The sequence below is a fragment of the Lepidochelys olivacea genome (genome assembly GCF_965140295.1).
Source record: "Lepidochelys olivacea isolate rLepOli2 genome assembly, chromosome: 8".
NCBI classification, from domain to species: Eukaryota; Metazoa; Chordata; order Testudines; family Cheloniidae; genus Lepidochelys; species Lepidochelys olivacea.
In genome coordinates this window covers 54,891,458-54,918,930 of record NC_140418.1, presented here as the reverse complement: position 1 = coordinate 54,918,930, position 27,473 = coordinate 54,891,458, and the positions used below count along the sequence as shown (strand labels likewise).

The 27,473-nt window shown below is 50.3% G+C and overlaps 2 protein-coding genes across 2 annotated transcripts in view; one reads left to right on the top strand and one right to left on the bottom strand.

Moving 5' to 3' along the window:
- NMNAT2 (nicotinamide nucleotide adenylyltransferase 2) overlaps positions 1-10,668 on the top strand; it is a 73,713-nt gene extending 63,045 nt beyond the window's left edge. The window contains exons 7-11 of the mRNA XM_084636425.1: positions 299-343; positions 2,662-2,738; positions 8,855-8,956; positions 9,443-9,510; positions 10,134-10,668. Coding sequence (XP_084492551.1) covers positions 299-343; positions 2,662-2,738; positions 8,855-8,956; positions 9,443-9,510; positions 10,134-10,236 — 395 coding nt within the window. The 3' untranslated portion in view covers positions 10,237-10,668. The remainder of the gene's footprint in view (positions 1-298; positions 344-2,661; positions 2,739-8,854; positions 8,957-9,442; positions 9,511-10,133) is intronic.
- A 4,266-nt stretch (positions 10,669-14,934) lies between these two features.
- Positions 14,935-27,473, bottom strand: part of LAMC2 (laminin subunit gamma 2) — a 40,525-nt gene continuing 27,986 nt past the window's right edge. Inside the window, exons 12-23 of the mRNA XM_084637768.1 lie at positions 26,354-26,490; positions 25,222-25,378; positions 24,365-24,570; positions 23,502-23,581; positions 22,365-22,502; positions 21,167-21,311; positions 20,593-20,742; positions 20,169-20,283; positions 19,494-19,693; positions 17,989-18,147; positions 17,803-17,902; positions 14,935-17,136 (exon numbers count right to left, since the gene is read on the bottom strand). Coding sequence (XP_084493894.1) covers positions 16,886-17,136; positions 17,803-17,902; positions 17,989-18,147; positions 19,494-19,693; positions 20,169-20,283; positions 20,593-20,742; positions 21,167-21,311; positions 22,365-22,502; positions 23,502-23,581; positions 24,365-24,570; positions 25,222-25,378; positions 26,354-26,490 — 1,838 coding nt within the window. The 3' untranslated portion in view covers positions 14,935-16,885. The remainder of the gene's footprint in view (positions 17,137-17,802; positions 17,903-17,988; positions 18,148-19,493; positions 19,694-20,168; positions 20,284-20,592; positions 20,743-21,166; positions 21,312-22,364; positions 22,503-23,501; positions 23,582-24,364; positions 24,571-25,221; positions 25,379-26,353; positions 26,491-27,473) is intronic.

Genomic DNA, 27,473 nt, shown 5'->3' with positions numbered 1-27,473 from the left:
ATTCCTTTATGATCACTTGGCCTGACCTCTTGCACTACGCAGGCCCTAGACCCTCACCCAGCCATTCCCCTGTTGAGTGGGAGCAGATCTTTTAGAAAGATGCCCAATCTCCTTCAAAAGACTCTGAGTGATGGGGAACCCACCACCAGGTGCCAGGTAGACAGGTAGGCTGGTGGAGGAGGAATCCTGTTAACACTAAGGAGCCACTGCTGAACAGTTAAAGAGCCATCTCCCCTCCTGGGCACGCTCCGGCACGGATGCTCATTTGAAGCTTGGATTCTGGCACTTCTTTCTCTAGATGAGAATGCGAATTTGGGGACCGTGATGAGATACGAGGAGATTGGTGAGTATGTGCTGTTCTTCCCTCGGGAAGGCGGGGCCCTGCAAAGCGCAGAAGTGGGTGGCATGGGAGGGGCCACGCAGGGAACGGAGATTAACAGTCTGTTCTAGCGACCGAGCACAATGCAGGTGCAAAATTAGCGGACCGGGTCATTGCTCCCATTGGACACCAGGCATCTGGATTTGGGCTGACTCACAAGGGTGATGAACTGCCCTGGGCTGATTCCCATCCTCACTGGGGGGAGGACAGCATTGCTACAGGGTTAGAGAAGAGGACTGGGAGTCGGGACACCTGACTTCTCTTCCTAATTCTGACACTGACTCACTGTGACCTTGGGCCAGTCATTTAACTGCTCAGAGCCCCTAAGGTTGCATCTAAAGCTAGAGCTGGCTTTTGATGGCGTAGCTGTGTTGGTTAGGGATGTGATTTCATCTGGGAAATGGTGGGTAAGGTATACCAGCCAAAGAACTCACTTCCAGTATAAGCTGCGTCTCCACTAGCAGGGTTTGATGGTAGAGCTATCCCAGTATAACCCTTGCTAGTGTAGACAAGGCCAAAGAGGAGAGTCAAAATCTTACTTATCCACCATTGTAAGGTACTTTGAAATCCTCCAGTGGAAGTTGCTATACATGGTACAGCCTGTTCTAAGTGTTCCTTGCCCACCTCTCCCCACCCCCATTAAAGTAAGTCTCCGGCATTAAAGAAACACAGCAGGGCTGCCGTGTTAGCACAAAGAGAGTGTCCCTGGCCCAACTGCAGAAGAAAGGACTCAGCGCCAACTTGGTGAAAGTTGGTGAACAACTTTCAGTGTTCTCTAATGACGAATACCCTTCTCCCATCACACAAAATACCATGGAGAGCCTGGCATGAGCCACTCAGACTGAGACGCCCAGTTACCAGTGCGTCAGAAATTGGTCAGGCCCCTTCCGAAATGTTTTTCGCCCCAGCTGGTGAACAGAGAGTTAAGGGCATCTCCCACCAACCCCTCCTAACTCTGGCTGCCTCCAGTCCAATGGCGGAGGTGTCTAGCTCTTACAAATGAGGGAGTTCCTTTCAATATTTCTTTAACACACGGATCCATTTTGTGGCGTGTCCAAATATAAAAAACCCTTCGCATCCTTATAAGCCTCCCTGCACTTCACAAGCAGAGGCTAGCAGACCCCTGGCAGGAAGTATCCTGCTGAGGCTTCTAGACCAGTTTCATTGTTTACACTTCCCACCCCCCCCACCCCCCGCTAGCTGTAAAGCAGCTTAAAAGCCTTAGAAATAGCATGGATAGCTCAGGCAGGAGATGATCACTGGAGCCTTCTATGCACCCCTATAAGTGTTAAGTGTTAACCCCGCCCAGAGTTCAGAAGTAGAGGAAAGTGCTGACTTACGCTAAGCTATAGGTGGCTAAGACAGGGAGGGTGTGCGGGGGGGGGGGGGCTGCATTACATTGGGTGTTCCTCTATCCTTGCAAATTTAAGCAATATTGCTGCTTCCCTCTGGTGGCCAAAAGTGGTGATGTGGACAAAGAAATCTGTTCGGCAACACTCAGTTCTAACACTGACCACTTGCAGTTTCTGTGCCTTTAAATGTCCTAGGTTCTGAGGGTCAATAAGTAGAATTGTACACATCTCAGGAGTAAAATGCCAGCAGTTGTGCAGGTCAGCAAGCCACTTAGGGCTTGATCCAAACAGGGGAAGTTAAAGGGAGGACATGAAAGTCGATAACAGGTTTGCCCTGCAGCAAGCAAGTATCGGGGCTTTCTGGCAAATTCATCACTGTCATGGCAGAGTAAGGTACGTACTGGGGAGCAGTGGGACACCCCCATTAAAGACCCTGGTGTTAACCAGTTGTCTGGGTCCTTGTAATATCTAACAGAACTAATAGAATATCTGTCATTTTAAAGATCTCAAAGCACTTCTATACACCTACATACACAGGAATCACTTCTTTCCCCATGACATACTTTACACGGCACATGCACACATGCTGAAATGCAGCCATCTCTGGGGTGGAATGCAACAGCTGTTTAACTGCCCACAGCAATGCTGCACAGCAGTGTAGGAGAGGAAATGAAATGTTGTTTGAAACTACAGAGGTATTTAGGGTAGGCAGATGGTTTGGCCAGAGTACTGCACCGCGCTAACATCACTGTTCTTGCAGAAAGTGCGACAGGACCTTGAATAGCCACAAAGCGTCAGGCCCTGTTTTTTGTGTCTTACGGAAAGAGTCTCTCCAGCAGCACAGTGCAGGGGTTGTTGGTTCAGTAGTGTCACGGGGAAGCCATCAGCCCATGTCTCTGAATGTCTCCATTCTCTGCTCCCTTTCTTCAGAGCTTCGTATCTTATTGCTTTGTGGCAGTGACCTGCTGGAGTCCTTCTGTATCCCAGGCCTCTGGAATGAGTCTGACGTGAGTAGCCGCCTCCCACTGCATACAATCCATTGTGCACTGTTTCCTTCCCTCCCCTCTCATTTTTCTCACCTCTTTGCTCTCTCCCACGGTGACCTTACATGTGGCATAACATTCCCAGGAAACAACTGAGTCAACTCACATGGGAGACCTTGAACAGTCTGCGTCTATCCCCCATTCCATCCTGCGCCCCCTTCTATTTCACACCCTGAGCTGAGCAAGCCATCCTGCTTCTGACTCTCGGGACCCACTCGGCTTTTATTTCAGGTTGGAGCCAAAAACTTTCCCTTTCACATCATGTTTTTCTCCCCACCCTTAGGGAGATGAGTGGCGGAGACAGCTGGGGACTGCAGCTACTTATGGCTAATTCTGAGGATGTAAGGAAAACTTTAAAGGCCATCTCCCAAACTCATTTTCCTTTATAAACAGATGCTGTTAAATAGATTTAGGCCATAAATTTGGAATATGGGGAGAGGCGTATAGGGGTTTACAAGATCCAATTTTCATGACACTAGAGGAAAAAGAAATGTAAATAAATCAAGCAAAACAGTGTTCGTGTAGTATAAACCTACCACTAATAATAATAATTCCAACCTAGCTCTTACATAGCAGACAGTGTTAGGAACCCAAACACAGCTGCCTTGTGCTAGGGCATGAGAACCAGGAAGTGAAACTGACCAGTCTCAGTTCACTGCCGGAACTGAATGAAAGGAGACATTATTACAGCATCCATGAGGAAAAGCAAATTAAATTGGTGAAATTATTTCTTCTAATCTGTGTTGCCTTAAATGCATGTTACCATCTTTAAATTTTTTTTTTTTACTTTGGCAGATTATTTTGTCTTTAAAGCTGAGTGCTGTGTTGCCAGCCCCGAATAGTCTAAATCACGAGTCAGCCCCCCCCCTCCCCATAATGAAAATTAGTTTAAAAATCTCATGATTTTTTAAAAAAATTGGGGGGTTGGGTTTTGGCTGCGGGCATCTGGCATTTTTAGTGCCCACTTGGTTCACATTTTCAGACATTTTCTCTGCAACCATGAGGGCTAGATGTTGACTTTTTAAATTATGACCGCTGAGATTCTCACAGTCATCTGACTCCAAGGACTGGTGCTTTAAGTAAAAACATCAAATACCACAAGACTCATGCTAAAATAACAAGAATCCGCAACACTACGTGTGGAGCAAAGGATCATTTGATGTGCTTTTCTAATACACCCATCAATATCGGGGCTCTGGTACTTACCAATAAAAGTAAGAATTTGCCTAGGTCATCATAACCCAGTTTATCATCAAACTGACCCCATTCACCACCTAAGGTTTCTCCTAATTTGAGTGACAGATAGCAACAAACATAATTTAAAGCCACTACATTAATACTCTTGCTAGCTAGAAATTCCACCTCCAGCAAACCTATCCATGTTCATGGATTCCAAGACCAGATGCAATGATCGTGATAATCTAATCCCGTGGTTTTCAACCTTTTTTCATTTGCAGACCCCTAAAAAATTTCACATGGAGGTGCGGCCCCCTTTGGTCCACAGACCATCTTAGATATGGTCTGTGGACCCCCAGGGGTCCGTGGACTGCAGGTTGAAAACCACTGTCCTATAGTAATGACAACCTTTTGCAGACCTCTTAGACATGGTCTGCAGAGCCCCCGAGGTCCGCGGAACACAGGTTGAAAACCACTGATCTAGTACCATGGAACTTCCCCCAGATAATTACAGATAACATTGTCAACACAACAGAATTCTATTTTAAGGACCAAGGACCGAGTCCAGCAAAGCCTGTAAGCATGTGAATAATCTGTTCCCTGATAGCATAAGTGTAATTTTTAGAGTAAGGTTTTCAGGTGTTCCTGGAACTAGGAGTTCAAAATTTGCTTTCCATGATTATTCTGTATTAATCACATATAATCTGCTGTTTCCTTGAACGTTTCCCCCAATGAATTCATGTACTAGAATATCTGCAAAAGGGAACACAAAACAGATGCAAACATCGTGGCTGTAAATGCATTTTTGGGAGAGAACATGCTAGGAAATTGGATTTGGGGAGAATATTTGCCTAAGCTTTGCCCATCTGTCCAGATGATCACTTTTGTCAGAGCCAGAAAATACTGAACTACCTAAATCAGACACATGCATAAAAGCAACGGCTCCATCTTGCAAGGACATAGCTAGTTCTGCTAGATGTTCTAATGCCAAAGCAGGTCAGACAGGTCTTACATGACATGTCCATAAGTTGTTACATTCTGTCTCAACTGACCTGAGGGGAGCTCAGGAAGGGGAGAGATTTCCCTCCTACCTTTGAACGCGGCAGACATGTTTTCCAGTGAAATCCTTTGTTTGGTGTTATAGGAGACACAGAAAGATATGTGGTCCTACCCGAAGAATTTAAAACCGACACAGACAAGACAGATCAGACATGCTGGGAGACCCAGAGGGAGGTTCAAGCGTTGCTCTTTTCCTTGTTATTGACTGGGCAACAGTGTTACTGAAGTGGATGATTGTTAGCTGGCTTTGTGGGAGAGGAGAGTTCTAAGCAGGTGTTTGAATCAAGGGAAGGAGAGGCCTTCCTGAACAGCAACACAGAGGGAGTTCCAGGCCTAAAGGGCTGTGTGAAAGGAAGATAAGAGGTGTGGTGGGGTGGGGTTCATTGGCAATGTGGCACAGTCCTTGAAGACTGACTGAGAAACTTAGACTTGGTGAAGAAGGCTACAGGAAGTTTGTGCAAGGGCTTGGAGGAGAGCAACATGGTCAGAACAGTGGACATGGAGGAAGATAATTGTGGGATATGTCTACACTGCAATGTAAGCTCAGGATTCGAGTTCAGACTTAAGCCTAACCCTCTTGCTTCCATCTACACACAAAGTGCACTAAACTGTGGCTCAGAGCTAGGTCCCAGGACCCCATGGGACCCAGGGTTCAAGCCCTATTGCTTTGCAGTGTAGACACAACTCCACTGAACTTGCGCTCTGGGAGTCTGCCAAAATTATCCCACAGTCCCACGGGCCGACTTTCTTTGTCCTCTGAACAGTCAAGTTTGGTGGACTGTCAAGTTTTCCCCCACAATGCACCACAAACAAAGGGCTAGAGCAGCCACATTTTGAGAGGGCACTAGGAAGCCTGGGATAGGGGTGGCTGGACTTGGACCTGCATAATGAAGCCTAGACGCTGCAGCCCCAGTTTGGGACCCAGATTTCAACAATTCCTAACCTGGGGTTACACATGAACAAAGACACTCAAGCCCTAGGTTAACAAACCCAAGATCTGCTAACACAAGGTCAGCTAACCCTGGGCTTATATTGCAGTGTATGGGGTATTCCACATTACAATGTAAACCCAGGGTTAGTGGGACTCAAGTCAGTTGACCCTGCATTACAGAACTCAGGGCTTGAGCGTCTACAATGATTTTTAACCTGACATTAACCCAGGCTCAAACGGGGGCTCTGGCATCCTCACTGCAGCTCGCAGACCCAAGTCAAGCCAACCATATCCCAGATTCCCTACTGCCCTCCCACAATGTGGCCTTTCTAGTCTTTGGCTGTGGTGGACTGTGGGAAAACTTGACTGTCCACCCCCCATGTGGCAGGAAGTTTGAACAGCCTGCTGAGCAGTCATTTTGGTCAGTGTGCTCCCAGCTACCAGAGCCAGCAACATGGAGGAGGCACCTTTTGAAGAACTTCTCATGTTTGCACTTGTACTCCTGTGTCAGGAAATGGGCAGTGCTTCTGTGAGACGTTGGTGGACATTTCAGCAGTGTTTTCTGACCCACCAAAGCCACCTGACAAAACTTGTGATGGAGGAGGACACAGACATGGCCGATGCAAAGTGGCTGAAGCTGCTGATGGCACTCTGTACAGCCGCTGGTGACTTGGGCTTCTGGAGCAGGGCCACAAGCACAGCCTGGTGGGGTAACAGCATCATGCAGACCTGAGATGACCAGCGGGGTGGGAGGTGGAGGGAGAGAAGAAGAAACACAAAGTAAACTACATTTCTGGGGCTTTGTGAGCAGTTTGCCGTGACACTCCGCCATAAAGACGCGTGCATGAGGATGGCCATTCTGGTCCAGAAGCAAGTTGCTATAACCGTCTGGAAGCTGGCTACCCCAGACTGCTACAGGTCCATTGCCAACCAATTAGGTGTTGGAAAGTCCACTGTGGGTAAAGTGGTGGCAGAGGTTTCTGGGGCAATCAGGCGTGTGGTTTACCCCAAGGTGGCAGCCGTAAGTGATATTGCGGAAGTAATTGTTGGCTGTGAGAGAATGGGGTTTCCAAATTTTGGGTGGATATCAGGGGAGAAAGCTGGGAAATGGGGAGGACCCAGGAGAGGAGGATAATCTAGATGAGGAAAGAACAAAGTCTGGACAAGAGTGGAACACACACACTGGACCACCAGAAAATGGCTTTGGGAGTTGTCTTTGAACCAGTGCCAGATGATCTCTAAAGCCAAATTTCTCTGGCATCCCACACTGAGTACTCAAGCAAACAAACTTCTAACATGGATACAGTGAGATCAACAGAGAGACTCTATTTCAGCAACTATGTCCAGTCTAGGAAACAGCAGCCACTCCCTTCTCCTGCTCTGCAACTGGGCAAACCAGAGAGGAAACCCCGAGAAACGAATTGCTTTGTGAGCTGCTTTTCCATCCGGACATGACTCTAGGAAATCAATTCACAGACTGAAAAATAATGGATCATTTTGTAATTTGAGGGCTTAAATTAAGGCACCTAATCCTGCATTTCAGTGCTCAGACCTGCGTTTCAGTGCAGCAGATCAGTGCTCAGTCTGATAATTTCAGCTGGTCTGAGTGCTAAGGGTCAAAATTGGGTGCTCTAATTTGGACCCTAAGTTTGACCCTTGTGATCCCACGCAAAATAGGACTGGATTCTGGGGGGAAAGCAGCCCAACACCCTCCCCTTCAATTAAAGTACAGGAGGGAGTGAAGACAGCAGCTCACTGCCGATTCTGCTTTGCTTGCTGCAAGCAGCACCTGCTTAGAGGAATAACATTTGTATCAGGTAAAGATAATGCTGTTTAGCAGGTGGCCATTTATTTGCTCAGATATTTCCTGATATGCTCAGAGTACTAAGTTGTGGGGAGTTGTCTGAAAGGAGAAAGTGCTTCAAAGAGCTGGTCAAGATGTCGTCTCACCTTCCACTGAAGGTGCACAGCTTCCATTCGCCAAAGTGGGGCAAAGCTTTGGGGTTCTCTCTGACTCCTCGCTAAGCTTGGATGAAACTAGCATCAGTTTCCCAAAATGCCTTCTTCCACCTCTAGCTTACTAGGCATCTTCACACCTTCCCCCTTCAGGCGAGGACCTGAGCACAGCACTCCACGCCTTCGTCACCTCCAGACTGGGTTGCTGTAACTGAAGCTGAATGTGGAGAGAGAGGATGCACAGGCATGAATGTGGCTTCACCTTCACCATGGCTTAGGCCACAGTGAGCACATCAGGCATGTGCTCAAGTCCCTCCACTGGCTCCCAGTCAGTTTATGATGCCAATTTAAGACCTTGGTCCTAGTTTTCAAAGCAATGAATGGCTCAAGCCCCAACTACCTCAAAGGCTGAATTTTGATTTAGGAACCCCCAGGACAGCTGCGCTCCCCTGGGCCAATGCAGATCACAAAGCCGAGGATGAAGCAAGTGAGAGCTGGGGCCCTCTTGCAATCATTTCGAGCTAGCATGCTAAAACATAGCGGTGCAGCCGCAGCTGTGCAAGGGGCTAGCTGCTCCAAATACATAGCTCGGTGGGATCATACTCAGGGCAGCTAGCGCCTCCTGCCCCTCGCACCACCCCAGCTACATTTTATTTTTAGTGCACTAGTGTAGGTGTGGGTCCTTGAGCTAGAATTTATACCTCCAACTGGCAGTGTAGACATCCCCTGGGAAGCTGCCAATTAGCCTCCTTAATGACATTCATGTTTCTGGCAAAGACTTCCCAGGAAGTTTGCAGAAAGAGGGTAAGTTAAGACTTAGTTCCTTCAACACATCACAGAATATTTCAGTGCATCTTTTGTTTGAGTCAGGGACCTGCGAGCTGGTTCCTGGGCCAGTGTCGCCCTGGCACGGGAGGCTTAGAAGGTTCTGAAACGTCCCTCTTTGCATTGCTCCCAGATGGAGGTGATTGTCGGGGACTTCGGGATCGTGGTGGTGCCCCGGGACGGCACAGACACAGACCGGATCATGAACCATTCCTCAATACTCCGCAAGTACAAAGTAAGTGACTTCACACAACACAGACATTCCCTGCATCGTGGCTGGGACTGGGTCCGCTTGGCCTGGCTCTGCCTTCTGCCCCTGGTTTCTTACTGCGCCGTTGGGGGACAGGCCAATGGGCAGGGTGAGCTGGCTGTGCAGTGGCAGCTACGAAGCTTTACCGCTGCACCACTTCCATAAAGCAGCACCAGTACCTGCAAGTGCTCCCAGCCTCTGCATCCAGGGAGACATTCATCCCTGTGCACAGGACCAGTGTGAGGCCTGTGTGTCACGTACATCTTCAGGGCTCACAGGCCTTGTTCCAGACCTCAGCGACTGGGATGGAGAACCCAGAAGCCCTCTCACCATCCCCAAGGAAGTGCCCAACTCACCTCTGGGCACTACTGTCCTCATGGCCAGAGACCCCGACATGCTGGGTGCACAAGCCATGAGGAGCAGAGGGCTGAGGTCAGTCATGTTAATTTGCTCTTCTCATTTTCACCACAGAACAACATCCTGGTCGTGAAGGATGACGTGAACCACCCGATGTCTGTCGTCAGTTCAACCAAAAGCAGGTGCGTGACTCAAAGGGCCTCCTGCTGCAGGGTACAGAGACCCGCCCCACCCTCTCATCTCCCATCCAGTGGATCCAAGAATTTTCCACAATCCACCACAAACATTTCCCCATCTATCTAGATACTTACATGGCCCTATCTCCATAGTATCTGAGCACCTCATAATCATGGATCCATCCTGTAAGGGAGGGAAGTGGTCTGATCCCCTAGTTACAGATGGGGAACTGAGGTATGGAGCGATTAAGTGACTTTGGTCACACAGGAGGTCAGTGATGGAACAGGGAATTGAACCCATGTCTCCTAAATCCAGTGCCTTAACCACTGTGCTGTCCTCCCTCGCCAGTCTCATCCTGTCCACTTGCATTGATCTCACATACATTCAGACCAATGGCTCCTTTGGCTAAAATGTTACTGTGTGCATACGTGTGAGAGACAGTAACCCTCATAAATGCACCCTTCACTGTGGAGCTGTGAATAGCTCCTCCATGGACTGAGCTCACATGGAGCCTGATTTGAGCCCTATCCAAACACCTGCTTCCTGTTGGGGAAGAGAAAACGGTCTGGGGCAACATGGGGTGGGTAACTGGCAAGCGCTGACTCCCTCTGTTCTCTTTGCCCCCCAGACTGGCCCTGCAGCATGGGGATGGACACGTTGTGGATTACCTGTCTCAGCCCGTCATTGACTACATCCTCAAGAGCCAGCTATACATCAACGCCTCTGGTTAAAGCCTGAGGTGCTGCAGCAAGGCAGCCCCACCGCCCCACTTCTCTCCAGCTCTCCATCACACTTCTCGCTCTCTGTGTGTCTGTCTCTCTCTCTCTCACGGCCTCCGGTGCGTCCGCCTGTCTCACTCACTGACTCTAGCGCTCGATAGTGCAGGAATCTCCAGGGAGCTGTGGGATACCCCAATGGTACACATCTCAGCAATCTGCTTCGGAGAACCCTTCCCCTTCATACACCGGGGGCAGGGGGTACAGTAAATAGAGATGTACCCAGCATGCTGTAGGGAGGTGGCTCTGGTGTCCACCTTCCCAGCATGCCCTAGGGAAGTGGCCCTGGTGTCCACCTTCCCAGCATGCTCCAGGAACAGGGGCTTGGTCTTTTCCCATCCTACGGCACTTACGCTAAATAAAACACGGTGGATCTTTTTATTAATAGTTTTAGTGTGAGCCCCTTGGCCTCATAACATGACGCACTATGTCCGTGCTTGGCAATGGGAAATCCTAACCCACTTGGCTCAATGCCCAGACTCGGGCTAGGCTGAGAGCTCTGCTCAGGCTACTTATGGGACAGTTTAGCTCTGAAGTAAAAAAGAACTGTGAAAATTCTGAAATGGTTTTCTGGAGCTAAGGCTCCCGGGGCAGGGGGTGGGCGGGGGAAAGCACACCTCAGCCTGGCAGCAATTGCTTCTGCTGTAGATATTCATGGGGGCGGGGGCTCCTTTAATCTTCACTTGACATGAACCTGGTCACTCCAGGATGTCCCTTAAGTGGTCATGCTGTGTTTGAGTCACAGATGGAGGGTACCTGACCCAGATCCTAGAAAGGAACCTGTCATACCAGACTAGATCATGGGAACTCAAAAGCAAACAGCAGCCGAAGATCACTGGTTGTGCTTCTTTCAAGCCCAACCATTAGATTTCATAGCATCCATGTCCCTTCCACAACATGGCAGCATCTGTCCGTGGGATGCTGACGGGGGAGAGGCTCTGTAACCTGCTATTTACCAACAGTCAATACACGTCTTTCTGATCAACAGGCATCATATCCTGCTGTGCAGGGAGGCACATAGGTCTCAGCGGGGGTTACAATGATATGTCAAAAGGGGCCGATGAATTCATTAGCAGGGAGGGGGGCTGCCATCACAGCTAACCCCTGAGCAAACTTGCCTTATACAGATGCAGGTGGGTAGAGCATAGCTCTCAGGGATCTCATTTGATCTATAGGCACAAGCTGCTCCCTTCATACCCGACCCCTGGGATCTACTTGCTGGCACTTCCCTGGCTAGTATGATCTCCACTCCTGCCTGCCTCCCTCCCTCTCCCCCTCCTCCCTCCCAGACTGTGGGGTTCAAGCTGCCCGTGAGGAGTCTGTTAAAAGCCTGAGAGCTCTGGGGCTTGCACCTTCCCCCGTCTCCTGCATGCCTCTTTCCAGACAAACCGCTCTTGTGCTTTGCTGGCCAGGGCTGGGGTTGTAGCACATTGGGCCAAATGCTGGCAAGGGGAACAGATGCAAGGGGGACATACACTGGCCAAGAAATGCTGAGAGTGGGTTGGAAGGAGCAGGGATGTTTAAGAGACACAAAGGCCTCATACTGGCCCCGGCAAGCAGGTTGCTGTGCAGGGTACCACTGACTTGCAGAGGACTCCCGGCCTGTGACACTGTGTGCTCTGGAGTTATTGCATCATTAGAGAGGAAGGCAAAGCCCAGTTTTAGGTTTCATCCTTCCGCTTTTCCAGTTAGCCCTTTTATTTGGAGTTTAGCTGCTTGTCTTTAGTTCTCAGGCACCTGCCATTACTTCCCTGCTATGCTTGTGCTAACCTGGGCTGTTTCAACCCGACTGCATTCCTGTAACAAGGTGCTGTAGCTATTCTCCGCTGGTTTCTCTGCATTCCCACCAAGGTGCCATGAAAAGCAGGAGGGCACTAGAATCCCAGCCAGGGAACTTGCTGCTTGTGCCCCTTGGAGGGCTGTGATCCCCCGCAGGGAGAGGGAGCATTTCAGGGAAGGACCTTAAAGCAAAAGCCCTTAAAGGGTTGCAATGAAGCACAACCTGCTCCAGTGGAAGCTTCAAAGAGAAGATGCTGCACTAGATTTGGTGACCCGCTGCTCCACGCAGCCATCTTGCTTGCTGTGAACTCACTATCACCAGTTACCAAGAGAAGCCAGAGTCCAGGAAGGCGACTCTGTCATGGCAAATCACTGCTGTCAGCCCTTCAACCAGAATAACACTTACCATTTGTAAACTCATTGCAGTTTATCGCGCTTTACAGGAAGTCAATGATCAGTCTTCAGAGGTAGGTATTGTCACCCCCATTTCACGGAGGGAAAGTCAGAAATCCAGAGGTTAAGTGACTTACCCAAGGCCCAGAAAAAAATCAATGTCAGAGCAGGGATCAGAACCCAGGAATCCCTTGGTCCCTGCTCAGACCACAAGCCCATTCCTGTCCTATTAGAAAGGCAACAGGATTGTCAGTGGTACTACCAGCAAGCGTTCCCTTCCCAGGTTTTTATCCCCACCTGAAAAGATTAGTTCAGGAATGGTCACTGTTGCACTGAAGTTTCCCATGACAAGCAGAAGGGTAGGAAAGGGTGTGGGGAGGTTGGACTGGCTTTGCCAGGCTCGTTTCTCTGCTCTTCCTGCCGCTCCTGGCAGCAGCATGTATGTCTAGGTGGGGGAAAACATGGACTCCAAGGGGGCACCAAGCCAACTCAGAATCCACAGAGGCTGATGGGAGCAAGTAGGAAACGTGTGTACTGTCACCTGTTCTTCAGGGACGTCTCCATCTGGAGTTCCTGCTGCTAGCTAGCACCCACTGCTCTACAAACTAGCACGTGGGAACCTGGAACGAGCAGCCTTCCTGGAGACTCCTGCTCACATACATAGCAGGTGGATATACAGGGCACGGTCATTTTGTGGGGGAGGGAGGGGAAGAGTTCTCTATACGTCAGTAGCTAAGCTCTTCTAGACAAATAGCTCTTACTACCCCGTGTGGGTCAAGCTTTTCACGAGCTCTGTCTCACATACAAGCTATTTCAGAAAATAGCAACTGCTCCTTGCCAGAACCCACTGTACTTCTCCACTCCAAGCTGGAGGAGATAAAGCAATCGATGTCTAGAACGAGCCACCAAGAGAATAAACTCAGAGAGAAGAGACTTGCCCCTGGAGTGGGAGGTAGGACAATTGCTCTTAACTGAGGGAAGATAGAAAAAGGAAATAAAAATGAATTAAGACAGTGTTTATAAGAGTCGAAAAGCTCTCGATCCCCTGCTCCTTCAGGTGATTGAAGGGTGTGAGATGGGAAGCAGGCCAGTTTTCTATCTCATCCAGTTTAGGACGGCATGCCTTAGAAACATAGCATTGTGGTATGGATGATGAATATACTATGTCTTACTAGTCTTATCTATGCCTTCATTTATCTGCTCAGCAAAACTCATGGTGTGGGGGGTGGGCATGTAGCATAACTTTGGAGTGGACTGTCGAACTGTTGGGATCGGTCTGGATTTAATCCTTGGGTTGGCGCGAGCAGTCGCACCTCCATCTCTAACCCATGCAACAAGGGTTGGCACGGAAGGAGTTTTTCAGTGTATGGGGGAAAGAGGGTGGAATGGTCCTTGAACCCGCAATTTTAGTAACACAGTTTTGCTTTACTGAAATGAATAAAAAAAAGTTTTAAAAGAAAAAAAAAACCCAATGGGTTGAAGTTGCCATGTTGCCAATTGCATCTTTGTGAGAGAGTTGGGAGTTGGATTTCTGTTGCTAAAAGTGGTCGACAAAAAGAAAAATAACCCAAAACAAAAAAAAAATCCACCCCTTTATCAGCAAAGTGTTTAAATTATGTAATAAAAAATGATGCTATTCGACTGTAGTGTTTCACTGCTGCTTCAGCTAGGGAAATGTCCCATTCCATTTTGTGACAGCTGGATGGCTGTCTCCTAGAATAAGGAGAATACTTTGCACTTATTTTATAGCCACTTCAATCAGGGAGGCATCGTGGTCTAATGCTGAAATTTGGAAATGGATATCCTTGGCCCTTGGATCACACATGTTCTGTAGGGAGCTGGCAGGACACATGATGTTGGCTCCGCCTCCTTCTAAAGTTATCAAAGTTCACCGGCTGCAAAAAAGAGCCTGGAGGCCTGTAAAAGCCGCTGCAAACAAGGAAGAAGGGCCAGACCAGCAGCTGCTGCTACATAGGGCAGAGGAGGAGAAGATGGCCTCAGCCAGAGCCATCAGAAGAGAAACTTAATGTTCCTCTATTACTACTTTTCCTCAAAAGGAAAGGCCAAAGCTGCTGGGGACACTGTACCATCACGAATGGGAGGGAAGGTCTCCATGGGACACTTTTTCTATTGAAGCCTGGTTCCTCCCCCTTTCCACCTCCCCCCATGAAAGTCTGAGAACCTAGAGGGTAGAGAAGAGGACAGAGTCAGGACTTCAGGGTTTTTTCCCCTGTGAAGGTCACTTAATCACTCCATTCCTCACTTTCCCCATCTGTGAAACAAGGCTAATAGTCATTACCAATCACCGTACAGCACTCTGAGAAGATGCACACTAGAAAGTATCGTCATCTCAATATCTCAGCCGTCTCTAGCCGCTAACTCAAGCTGCCGCCTCCTTTCCCCAACAGCCAGTTCACCTCTGCTGGACACAGAGAAACCTATCTGCAAATGGAGAGCAGGAAGAAAAAAAAAACAGCAACATCCAGCCACAAGGATTTGTTGTTTATTGAATTTTTTTTCCAAGTAAAAAATGCACTTAAGCAAAAAAACAAAACAAAAAAAGTCAGATCCATAACATCTGTCCTGTCCTGTGCAGTGGGAGAAATCACAGAACAAGCCAGTGGTTAGTGTGTTTCACTATAAATAGAAATATACCATAGATGATTATTTAACATATAATATTCAAACAAGGAGGTGGCACTTTATCAGAGAAGCTGAGCAACTGAGGGGTGAGTTTAACCCCAGAAAGTCCCCCTCCTCTGGGGCACGGTTGAGATTGCTGATCCTGCCACACTATGAGGGGCACAAGAGGTAACAAGGATCCAGCAGAGGCAGTCTCTAGTGGCCACAAGGGCCAGGGGACTGTCTCCACTGAGACAGAGGAACAAAATGGAATCGGACCGGTGGTAGAGATTTCCCTCCAGTTTTAGAGAATGATCGATTAAGAATCAGACACAATTCCTCTGATGCGAGGCTGCTTTATGTAAAACATCGAACATTGTCTGTTGGGAGGCAGCACCAAACTGCTTCCAAACTGGAGGTGGAGACACATCTGGTTACCTTTACGGTGTTGGGGGTTTTTAATAGGGCAATCAATATGCTAACACCGTGTAGGGTAAGCTGGGCTCTTGGGTGCCAGTAATTTTGGTCAAGGTCAGCAGGACAAACCCCCGTTATTACGGAAAACGCCAGGGGAACTTTGATGTCCATGCAGAGAAAACAAGAATTTGCTTTTCAAAGTCTCATCTGAAAGACGCACAGTAAACTGCATGATAGTCGATTGCCCTCAGAAGGATGAAGGGCTGAGTCATCCCTCCTGGGTCTTGCACCTGTGCTTTCAATGGGCCTAGATACTGAAGCCTGAGTGTTTGATCTCAAAGACATCCTCTCCGGTTAATCCCTTGAGAACCCACCTGAATGAAAAGCCCAGGATGAGAAGGGGGAGGAGAGAGGGGTGTGAAATCTCCCCCGGGAGCCAAGTGTGCTGGTAGGAAGGACTTTCCAGCTGAGGGCCCCTTCAACAGTCTAAGGAGTTACTGGACCATCCTCCCACCCTCTTCGGTGTGATCATTTTTAAACCATCAAAAATAAATCCCTGACTAAACAGTAATTTAGTCACCTTGCTAAGATACGTTGGGGAAGACCTGCACCTTTAACGAAAGGGTCACAAGTTGGGTCCTCCCCCTGCACAAGTCTAAAGCACAAAAACAGATGTACAGGCAGTACTAGTGTCCGTGTCGAGACTGGAAAGTCAGTGAGGACGGTGCCGCAGTAGGGAACCCCAACCTCCCTGGCCCTGCGCCCGTCCCTGTCCTTTGCTGGGTTCGGAAAGGATTGCTGGTGAGAAAGGGTCTTGCAATACATCGAGGGGAGCCAATGCTGCGTTGGGTGGTGAAAGCCAATGAGAGAGGCACTGGCATTGAAGGAGAGTGGCAAGTTCTGCTGGCTGTGCCCAAGCATCAGGGCCTTGGTAGGGACAGGGAGATCCACAGGAGTCAGAGTTCAGTTTCTAGAAAGACGTTCATTTGGCGACTGTCCAGAAGCTGAACCGGCTGCTGCTGACTCCTCAGGCCACGCTCTAGGGATGGGCTCCTACTAGCTATGGCTCTTCTTGGTCAGCAGCTTCTTCATGCAGCCGGGTCTCTCCTTCCTTCCTCCTGCACTCCAGGGACGGATACCAGAGTATAAGGCTTTCCCAGCTCAGAGGCACCTTGTGGTGATGTTGGCATCAAAACGTGGTGTCGTGAGGCAAACGTCAGCACATTGCCACAACGAGTCTGACCAGCTGCACCCAAAGCGTCTGTGTTCAGCTCATCAGAGCCAAAGGCAGCTGGTCCTGGCAGGCTTGGCTTCCCCATCCCCTACAACCCATCAGGCCAAGCCCTAGTATCCAAGCCTGAGAGACCCAGTCCAGAGAGTCTTCCTAAAGGTCTCAAGGTTTTTCAATGGGATTTGTGTTATAGCAGCCTGGGGGGAGGTTGTTGCGGATCTCCTCCAGGTTCCTAATGTCTGCCAGGATCTCATTAATGTTCCTCTCCAGAGTCTGAACCCGGAGCCTCTGCAGACTGGCCATTTTCTCCATTTCGGCCATCTGCTCTTTCAACTGGCTATTCTTTGTCCTGGCACTGCTGAGGTTGAGTTCTAGCAATTTCAACGCCTGCTCATCCACAGTGCCAGGCTGGTCTATTTTCGAGGAGGAAAATAAAGAAAAGGAAACAATGAACAGATGCTGGGAACTGGATCTTCCTAAGTACATACCCCTTAGCCCCACACCCCAGCTACAGTTATCCAAGGCTCTCAACCTGCCTAGGCCAAATGTCTTTGAAAAAAAAAGCACGACAGACTCAAAATGGAGGACAAGGCACAAACCAGGAGAGAAAGAGGAAGCTGGGAAATACTTGGAATTCATTTCTTTACACTCGTGTGAAGTTCTTCACAACGTCATCTCAGAGAGGTTACGTTTCTGGGATCAGTACTTGACAGGTAATAAACTATTAAATTCCTCCAGGCTGGTGTGGGGTGGAGGAAAGTTTGGATCTGAAATCAACAACATCCCAAGCAATGAGGCACAGTCACGAGGGTAGAAAAGAAAACTGGACTTGTGGTGAAGGCATTGGACTGGGACTCAGGAGATCAGGATTCGAGGGGTTTGCCCCTCATTGCTAATACTTCCCATCTCCCACCCTCTGTCTTGCCAGTTTAAATTAGAAGCAGGGCAGAAATTACCTCTCAACATGTGCTTGTCCTGCATCTAGCGCAATGGGGCCCAATCTCTGGTGGGACCTCCGGACACTACCATGACACAAAGAATGAAGAAGAAGAAGAAGAAGAAGGTGGTTATACACTTACCTATCAGATGTAGAAAATCTTCCAGGGCACGCAGTGTCTCTTGGACAGCAACCCCAGCAGTACGGGCACCGGTGTGGGCTCCCTGTGCCTCCTGACCGGTCTGAGAGAGGCAAAAACAAGGCAGTAAGGGCTTGTGTCACCCAAACAGGTTTGCAGTCCCTTTAAATGCAAGGGATGGGAACTCACTTTCTGTGCAGTCGTGGCATCCATATCGATCTCCAGAGCCTTCCTCGTGAGCTTCCTTTCTGCTTCTCTGGCCTCGTCCAGTAAAGCTGTGACTCCTTTCTCCAGTGCCAGGACCCCATCTGCTGTCCTGTTGGCTTCCGAGTTCAACCGCCTTATCTCCTAAGAAAGCAAAGGCAGCAAGAGTAGGAGATATCTGAGAGGAAAGAAGTCCCAACAAGGATTCATTCAAGAGAGAAACAGTGGCAACACCCACTTGAAAGGACAGACTAGTGGCTTGATTTTCAGATGTGCTATGTACCCGCTACTGTCACTGACTTCAGCATGGGCCTGCTAGTCCTTAGCGCCTCCAAAAATCAGACCAGAGACGAATGGGCAGAAAGATGACCCAGTTCATGGAAACATGGGCCCATCAGGCCCAAGTTTTATGAGATTCACCCACTTGCATCAACATCATGTTCTTTTCCCAGCTAGTTTTATTTCCCTTCTGTAGAGCTTGACTCCGCTTTGCAGCCATTCCCTGAACTCAGCCTCTCAGACAGGTCAATGACATGGAATTACTGTGTGTGACTTCGGGCACACCTACGCTGCAGCTGCGAGGTGTGATTCCCGGCTGGGGTAGACGTACACAACGCCAGTTCTCATCGAGCTAGCACACTAACAATAGCAGTGCAGCTACAGTGCCTAAGTACAATCCTGTCCCACCTCCTCGCTGTGTACTTGGGGGCCTAGCTGAGCTAGGAATTACGCCTCCCACCTGTAGAGCAGTTGTCCCCTTAGAGCAGGGGTGGCCAACCTGTGGCTCCAGAGCCGCATGCGGCTCTTCAGAGGTTAATATGCAGCTCCTTGCATAGGCGCTGATTCTGAGGCTGGAGCGACAGGTGTTAACTTTCCCATGTGCGGTGGGGTGCTCACTGCTCAACCCCTGGCTCTGCCCCAGGTCCCACTACCACTCTGCCCCTTCCCCCAAACCTGCCATGCCCTTGCTCCTCCCTCCTCCCCACCAGAGCCTTCTGCGCACTGCAAAACAGCTGATTGCAGCGGGCAGGAGGCTTGGGGATGGAGGGGGAGGCGCTGATTGGCAGGGCTGCCAGTGGGCAGGAGGCGCTCGGGGCTGGAGAGGGGGAGCGGATTGGGGGCTGCTGATTTATTACTGTGGCTCTTTGGCAATGTTCATTGGTAAATTCTGGCTCCTTCTCAGGCTCAGGTTGGCCACCCCTGCCTTAGAGGCTGAACCTGCAGTCTCACTGATGCCAGGCCAGTGTCACAAAACTTTCTGGTCTGCACTTGGGGCTCAGACACTGCATATCATTTATCAGGACACACTGACGTGATACATTCAAGTAACTCACACCCTTCATGTTGACCGAGACCTGAACAGGACTTAGGGTTAGTGTCTAATCCAGGGAGATGACAGCTTCTCACCAACCCTTCTCCAGTCACTCCCCATCCTTACCCTTGCCATTCCCCAATGCTCTGCTTATCAAAGAGCCCAGGCTTTCCCTTACCTGCTGGATACCACCAGTGATCTCCTTTGCCTCACCGGCCATGCTTCTGGCTGTCTTTGCATCTGTAGCAGCGCTGCCCAGGGCGCCTTCTGCTCGTCTAGTCTTATCATTGGCATTCGTGACCATATTGCTGATGAGAGGGAGTCTTCTCATGGCTTCCTCAGCTTCTCTTCTCCTACCATCTACCTGCAGGTGAAACCCTAAAATGGAAAAAAATATGCAGCCCCATCAGATCCCAGAGGGGAGAGGGCAATGCCTTGGAAGTCAGGGCTGTGGTTCACTGACGGAGGAACAAACGAGAGACGACCGGAAGCAGGAACCCCCCCCCCGCCCCCCCCTCAGCCTAGGAAAGACTGGCACCTCTGGTGCTGCTTATTCCATGGAAGAATGTCTACAGTTAGAGAATGGAGAAACAGGGGTACTCGGGGAGAGAAAGAGTCCCAGGAGGTTTGCTCCACTGTCACACAGCCCAGGAACTGTTAAAATGATCTGCCTGGAATGCTCCTTTAACCCTTTGAAACTAGGAGCTGGGATTACCTGGCATACGTTACATTGCAATGGAACATACTGTGACTATCACCAGCTGGGGAAACAGCAATGTGGAGCTTTCAGAGCAATAGATCAGAACCGGTGACCGCTGCTGAAGTAAGATGCTTTCGCCGTAAAGAGACTCACCCCTGAGATTCTTCAAGATGAGTTCAACTTCATAAAAAGTGGCATTGCCAGCATCCAGTGCCTGCTGTGCTCTGCTCTTGGCAAGGTTGGCGCGGGACAACAGCTGACTTGAAGCCTGTAATGAGCCGGAAGGGACACAAGGAGACAGCAAATCAAGCAGAGAGCACAGGAGGCCCGGTCCTGTTCCCAAAGCCGTCTCTGAGGCAGCTTCATTTCACCAGGGAGGATTAAATTTACAACTTGCCAGCAAAGGCTCAACGCCCGTCCCAGCCTGAGTCACATGAACAGAATAATGGAGCAGGGATTGCAGCCTGTCTGCTCACCCACCTCCTGCTCCTTAACACAGACAGGAGAAAGTAGTGTACAGATCCCAGAGATGGCAGCTCTCTCAGGATACCTACTAACATGGGGGATGATGTCTTACCAGTCTCTTGCTTTCCCCGCTCTGTAACAATTGTTTGATTTCTTCCTCCCAGCTTCCTGTGTTGCTTTGCAGCCGCCTGTATTCTGCCGTGTACGTCTCCACCAAGCCCATTAGAGCGTCTGCCTCCTGCCTGAGCCGGTTCGCCTCCTCCTGAGACACCAAGGAAACAAGAGTTTACTTTGAACACAGGTACCCAGCGCCAGTCATGAGGACTGGTCCACAGCACCGATTGGCTGCCACCGCGGTATCACTTGTTGGAAACCAGAGCAGGCCTGAAAGGGACGTACATTTAGCAGGGTGGCAACATGCCACGCTGCAGGTGGTGAGGCTTTCCATAGGATGATGGACCACCTAGCAGGAGTAAGAATCCATTACATTCAGCCTCATGACGGGCAAAGGCTCGTCAGCCCCTGTGCTCATGAGAGGAAAGGAGAGGGGGACAGAGTGAGGTGAGAGAAGCATATCAGTTCCTTCCCAACAGTACACCGGGATGGTGGAGGGGCTGGCAGAAGGTGATTTGCATCTACAAAGTGCATCAAGGTTCTCCAGTGTCTAGCAGATGAGAAATCCTCACCTGGAAGGACCCAGTGTCGATCTTTGAGAAGCGAGACACGGAGCTGAGGAGCAGCAGGCTGCCCTGATAGGCTCTGTCAGCATCCAAGGCAGATCTGCTGGCGTCAGTCTCCAGATCACTGGCTAGCAATTTGGTTTCATCATATCTGCCAAGAAAAAAAAATAGAAAAGCATCATAAGCCATAACACCCACCTCATGTTTAACAGCCCATGAGACACAGAGACCAGCTCCTCCCTGCTGGGTCAGATCGCGTGGCCATTTGCCTCAGATCAGCAAGCCTGCAAGCTGGTCGGGTGCTGCATCTTTGCAAAGCATCATGTACATTTCCCAGTCTGGAGCAATTCATGTTATTTAACACAGCCTCCCGCACCACATCAGCCAGGAAATGAAAAGCAGCAGGCCGTCCTGTGTCACAAGCTGCTTCAGACCCGGGCTCACGCATTGGCCAAGGTTTTCAAAGGTGACTAAGGACAGGCAAACAAAATCACGAGACTCCTTAAAGGAGCCTGAATTTCAGAGATGGGCTCTCAGCTCTTCCTATAAATCAGGCCCCTTTAAGGTATCTCAAGTTGGACACCCAAAATCAATAGGCACTTTGCAAATCCTGGTCATCCCACTTTAATATTTCCCTATCGGTCAGTCCCCTCTGCTCCCAAATCATCTGTGTAGCTCTTCTCTTAGTTCCCTTATTACTATCACTCTAAGCCGCTACACATAAGCTGCTACAGCGGGTCAGTGAAGATGCTACCCACGTTGACGGGACAGGTTCTCTGGTCGGCGCAAGTAAGCCACTCCCAAACGGCGGTAGCTAGGTCGACAGCAGAATTCTCCCATTGACCTAGCGCTGTCTACACCAGGGCGTAGGTGGTTTCACTGCGTCACTCCGGGGGTTGGATTTTTCACACCCCTGAGCAACGTAGGTATACCAGCCTCATTTCCTAGCGTAGATCAGGGCTTAATATGCCTGAGACTGTCTGGGCAAAACTCATCCCTGGTGGAAATCCATTAACACCAATGGATGATTTGCCCAAGGGATGAGTTTGGCCCCACAAATGTGCGTAACACGCAAAGGAAATTGTATACCCCCGACAGACACCTCATAAGGAGGATGGAATTCTTAGAGGCACTTCGTACCATACTCTCTTCTCTCCCCTCCCGCCACCGTGGAGACCTACACACACGTGTGCTGGGAACCTACTTTCGCAGCAGCCCTTGCACAGAGCTCGCCAGGATGCCTCCTCTGCTCACAGCTGAGCGCACCAGCTCCAGGGCCTGTCCTGAGTCATCCGCCGCCGCCCTGACTGCCTGTTCGATGGCATTTGCTGATTGCACATGGCTGGAAAACAAAAGGGCTCCCATGAGACATGAGCCTGCAAAGGCTGCCTCACTTCCTCTATCCACTTGTTATTCAGGTGGGTCATCATCAGAGCAGTTGCAGCCGCATCGGTCCCAGGATATGAGAGAGACAAGGTGGGTGAGGTCATAGGCGGCGAGTTATATGGACCCGCGGTGCCTGTGCTCCACCAATATTTAGGAACGTGGGCCCAGCTCCACCAATATTTATGCTTATTGCACTTTGGCGGGGCCCGCGCTTCAGGACGGCCTGGGGTGTTAGTGTGGGGCCTGGCGCCAACAGCAGCGAGTGACCCGGCCCCAGCCCACCTCACTCCGCCCTGCCAGCTCCCAGCATTGCTCGGGAGAGGGGTGAAAGCTGGAAAGAGGCAGGGCAGGGGCTTGGGGAAAGGGGTGGAATGGGGGCAGGGAAGGGGCACAGCAGGGGCAGGCTGGGGCTAGGTCACTCGCTGTTGCTGGTGCCAGGCTCCCCACTAGCCCACCAAGCTGCCCTGGACCTCGCATCCTGCTGAAGCGAGGGGCCCCACCAAAGCGCGGGGCCCAGGGCAGTTACCCTGGTCCGTCCTATGGACGGGAATGCTCTGCCTGGATCCCACATCCCCCCAAAGCCCGGGCCCTGGGGCGGTTGCCCCGGTCCATCCTATGGACGGGACGGCTCTGCTTGGACCTGTTCTGGGCACCACCAAAAATTATATAAACCTGGCACCCATGGGTGAAGTGGTATCTTTACTTACTTACACACGTCTCTCTCACCAACAGAAGTGGGTCCAATAAAAGATATCACGTCGCCCACCTTGTCTGCATCATGAGAGCAGGTCTTTCTGGGAAACCCAATGAGCTAAGAAAGGGAACCGTACCCCTGTAGAATATGTGCTTCTTGGCAATGGTGTTTACCCGTTGTGCATCTAACACCAGTTGATCTGGACTGGGGGAGAGGCAGTTATGGCCTAGAACATGCCAGTGGACGCAGCGATCAGCTCACCTGTTTGCTAGTCTGAGAGCTTCTTGGGCCAGCATCAAAAAACTGTTTGACCCACCCGGGAGATTTGAAGTTGGAATATTCTGAGGAGAAAGAGAAATTAATTGCACTGTCTCTCTCTCCCTCTCTCTGATTTAATGCTGGCAAAAGGGAGGGATTGATAATGACTGGCTGGAGGTAAGAGAGTACATCACACAGACACAGCGCCCAAAGGAACCTAGCCAGCCATTCCCATCAGTATGAACCCAGGTAAAAGAGCAATGCTAATGAACTCCTGTCCTAGAGCAAGGTGCTGGCCAAAGCTCCCCTGTTACTCTGCACCCACAAAATAACTTTTACTACACTTGCAGCCTCCCTGTAACAAAACTGAAGGAGCCTATGGAGAAGCAGGATACCTGCTTCCACCCTTTGTTAGGGTACATCTACACAGCCCGGGTCTCAGAGCCCAGGCTGATAGATGGGGCCTCGCACCACTGCACTAAAAAGAGCTGCATAGACACTGCAGCTCGGGGTGGAGCTCAGACTTTGGAGCCTAAGGATAGGGGGAGGTTTAAAAGCCCAAGCTCCAGCCTGAGCCATAACATCTAGAACACTATTTTTAGTGTGCTAGCACGAACCGGGCAGAGGAAGATTAAGGAATAAGGGAGCAGAGGGGGAGGGAGAAGAGCTCGAGGCAGGAGGTTGGGAGAGCTCAGGGAGTCAGCATCAGGTGCCAGGAAAACATCACCATGGAGAGCAAGGGAACAGAAGTCAGCAGAAGAGGATTCCTCTGGCCTCTGCAGCAGTGGCCAGGGGTGTATTTAACGGGGGGGAGGCTGGTCGCTGGTCTGGAGTGTCTGTGCTGAAAGGTCCTGGGGAGAACTTACCAGCCCACTCAGGGTCACTTTGCTTTGCCCAAGGTCCAAATGGGCTCTCTCGATCAGCCTCCTAACGTCCTGCACCTGGGCCTGGTACTGACGCCCCAGTGCCTGCAGCCTCTGCACTGTCACCCTGATGTTGGCCAAGTGGCTCTGGTAGCTGGACTCTTGTCCCTTCATTTTGGACACCCGGCTCTCCAGGGACTTGTCAGAGGCTGACAAGAGAGACAAAGAGAGATTTACTGGGCTGCAGGGGAGCCGCCGGATACAAAACCAGAACTGAGCACAAACAGGCAGACAGCAAAATGGAGAAAAAGAAAGTTTGGATACACTACAGTCGGAGTGCTGTCCCAGAGTGTCATCTGCTCCCCTGTCCCCATACTGTATCAGCAGTCGGGGGCTGTCCCAGAGCACTCCCCCTATCCCCATACTATAATGGCAGTTGGGGGATGTCCCAGAGTGTCCTCCCTCCATCCCCACACTGTACCAGCAGTCAGGGGTTGTCCCAGAATGCCCCCCGTTCCCATACTGTACTGGCAGTCGGGGGCTGTCCTAGAATGTCCATCCCTTCCCATTCCCATACTGTACCAGCAGTTGGGGGGCTGTCCCAGAGAGTCCCCCCTTCATCCCCATACTGTACCAGCAGTCAGGGGGTTTGTCCAGGACTGCACCCCCCATCTGCATAGTCAGGGATGGGGAGAGGGGAAAGGCTGTCCCAGAATTTTATCTCTGAAGTGCATGGTTCAGAACTGCATCTTTTGCCCGGCACTCGAGTGTCTCGCATTGGTTCCTTTCACTGCATTCAGCCTCCAGGAGCCCCTCTGCTGTCTCTCCAACCCCATCCAAGGGGAGGTGCCTGGAGTTACCTTGTAAACTCAGAGCTTCTCTCAGGATTTCACGCAGGGTCTCCTCAGCCTGTTGCATCTTCCTCTCCAGCTCCTCATTGGCCCCTGCCCCACTGCCAAGTTGCAGCTGAGACACAAGCACCTCCAGCTGCTGCAACTGATGCAAGTACTGATCCACCTGAAACCGAAGCAGGCCATGGAATTAGCAAGTGGCAGAGAAAGGTGGGTTACAAAGGCAAAGAGACAAGGGCTTGGACCAGGTCCACAGGCACCAAGTGGTGGGAAGAAGAGAAGCCCCAGGATTTGTGAGAAGTAGAGAGCCCAGCACAGTCTGGAAGAGTAACCTGGACGAAGAGTCCTTTTAGTGAATGTTAATTCTGGTCAAAATGCCAGATTAACAGCCCTGGTGGCTGAAATCCTTTATTGACCGACCAGGCAGTGCAAGCTTCCCACACACAGCCTGGGCAAAGTGCCACAAACCTCTCCTAGAGGGAGCGTAACTAGCAGCAAGAAGATAACCAAGCCTCTGCTCCCATCTCCCATTCAGTCCTTGGCCTGCTTACAGAGACCACCCCTAAGGATACTACTTAGGGCCAGTCATGACCATGGCATTAGGGATGTGAACGCTTGCCCACTTGAGACCGGACAGGCCACCAAACAGCCACCAGAGAGTAATTACTTCTGGTCACTAAAGCCCTGGACTGGATTTGAATTGGGCTCTTTCGTGCACAGGAAAATGGTTAACCCTGAAACCCAAGCAGGAGGTGGTGCGACTGTGAATGTGTTCCGCTCCACGCTCCGAAAGGAAGAAGGTCCCAGACTCCTTAACCTCGTCTTCTCATGGCAGCGTCCATAGGAAGAGGCTAGAAGGATCTCCCTTGTCTCACCTTTTCCTACAAAGATGAGAGTTCAAGAGGTGGAAAGAGCCCTCACTCTGTCCAGAGCAGAGCTGAAAGACTGTCAGTGTGGTCCCCAAGTCTGCACGGAGCTGTTTCTTGGAGAGAGGGGATCTATATTTCTGGGCCTATCTGAGCTCTCAGAGCACGGGTGGTTCATTTCCTCCGTATCTGGAAAGGAGCATTTGCTGAGCCTCATCTGTGGATTAGCCTTGACAGCTACTGGTTCAGTCTCTGACAGATTCATAGATTCATACCTGTGTTTTCATATGGCTGTAGCAGGCTGGGCACTGGGTGTGCTCACAGTTGGGCCCCTCAAATCCTGGCTTGCAAACACAGCTCCCATCGCTTCTGCATGTCAGGGGGTCAGAACCTACCGAGTTGCAGTTGCAGGCTGCAGAGAAAGCACAGGGTTGGAAGGAGCCACAAATCAGTTCAACACTGAGGACTAAAGAGCGTAAGGAAACATAGCTCTCATAATAACACGTGCCTGTCCTCGCCAGAACGTCTTCCCATCTGCCTCCGCGGGGATTTCACACTTCTGCATCTGCACTGGTTTTCAAAGATGCACAACAACCCACATCCTGACTGACCTGTCTGCCCAATGCCCACCTCCCATTCTGGGCTAAACAGAGACCAGTGAACTCCACCCTACCCTGCTGCTAGAGTCACTGTTCCCCTGAATGCTGACTGCTTCCGAATATCTATAACTCCATATTGAAGGAGTTCAGGTCTGGTTCGTACGCTGATGGGGAACCTCCAAGGAAAATCAGCGGTGCTACAAGGAGCCGGGCTGGTTATTTATACCAGCCTTGCCTCTGAATCAGCACTGCGCTAACAAGGTACTGCTGGAGCTCCCATTTTTTATGGGACCTAAAATGTGGGGTTCAGGCTTGTGGCCTAGCCTCAGTGTCCTAGCCATTATATTCCAACTACCTAAAATTCTCCCCGGGAGTTTCAGCTGGACACAGTATTATTGACTTGTCCTAAAATAATGTGTAACATTGCTGCTCACTGTGAAATCCTTCTTGAATGTGGATTCAAGAAATGGCTGGTTCAGTGGTGGAGGAAGTGACTCTTGTACAGAACGTGTGAAACGCTGGCTGGGACCCTTTAAAATTAAAAGTGCTATGAAAGCGCATCACGACATGAGTACTGGGTTTGGGAGTCCATTCCCTGCCCAGTTACACTCTCAGCACATACCCTCAGGACCAGGCTCCTGTCTCAGATTCAGTTTCTGTGCCTGTTATTCTCACCAGCAAGTCTAGTAGCTTTCCCTAGCTCTTCTCTGGGCATATACACTTCAGTCACATCCCTCTTAATCCCTCCTTCCCCCACAATTGTAACCCCCGAAAGCGCCTTCAGCAGCCTCAGAAA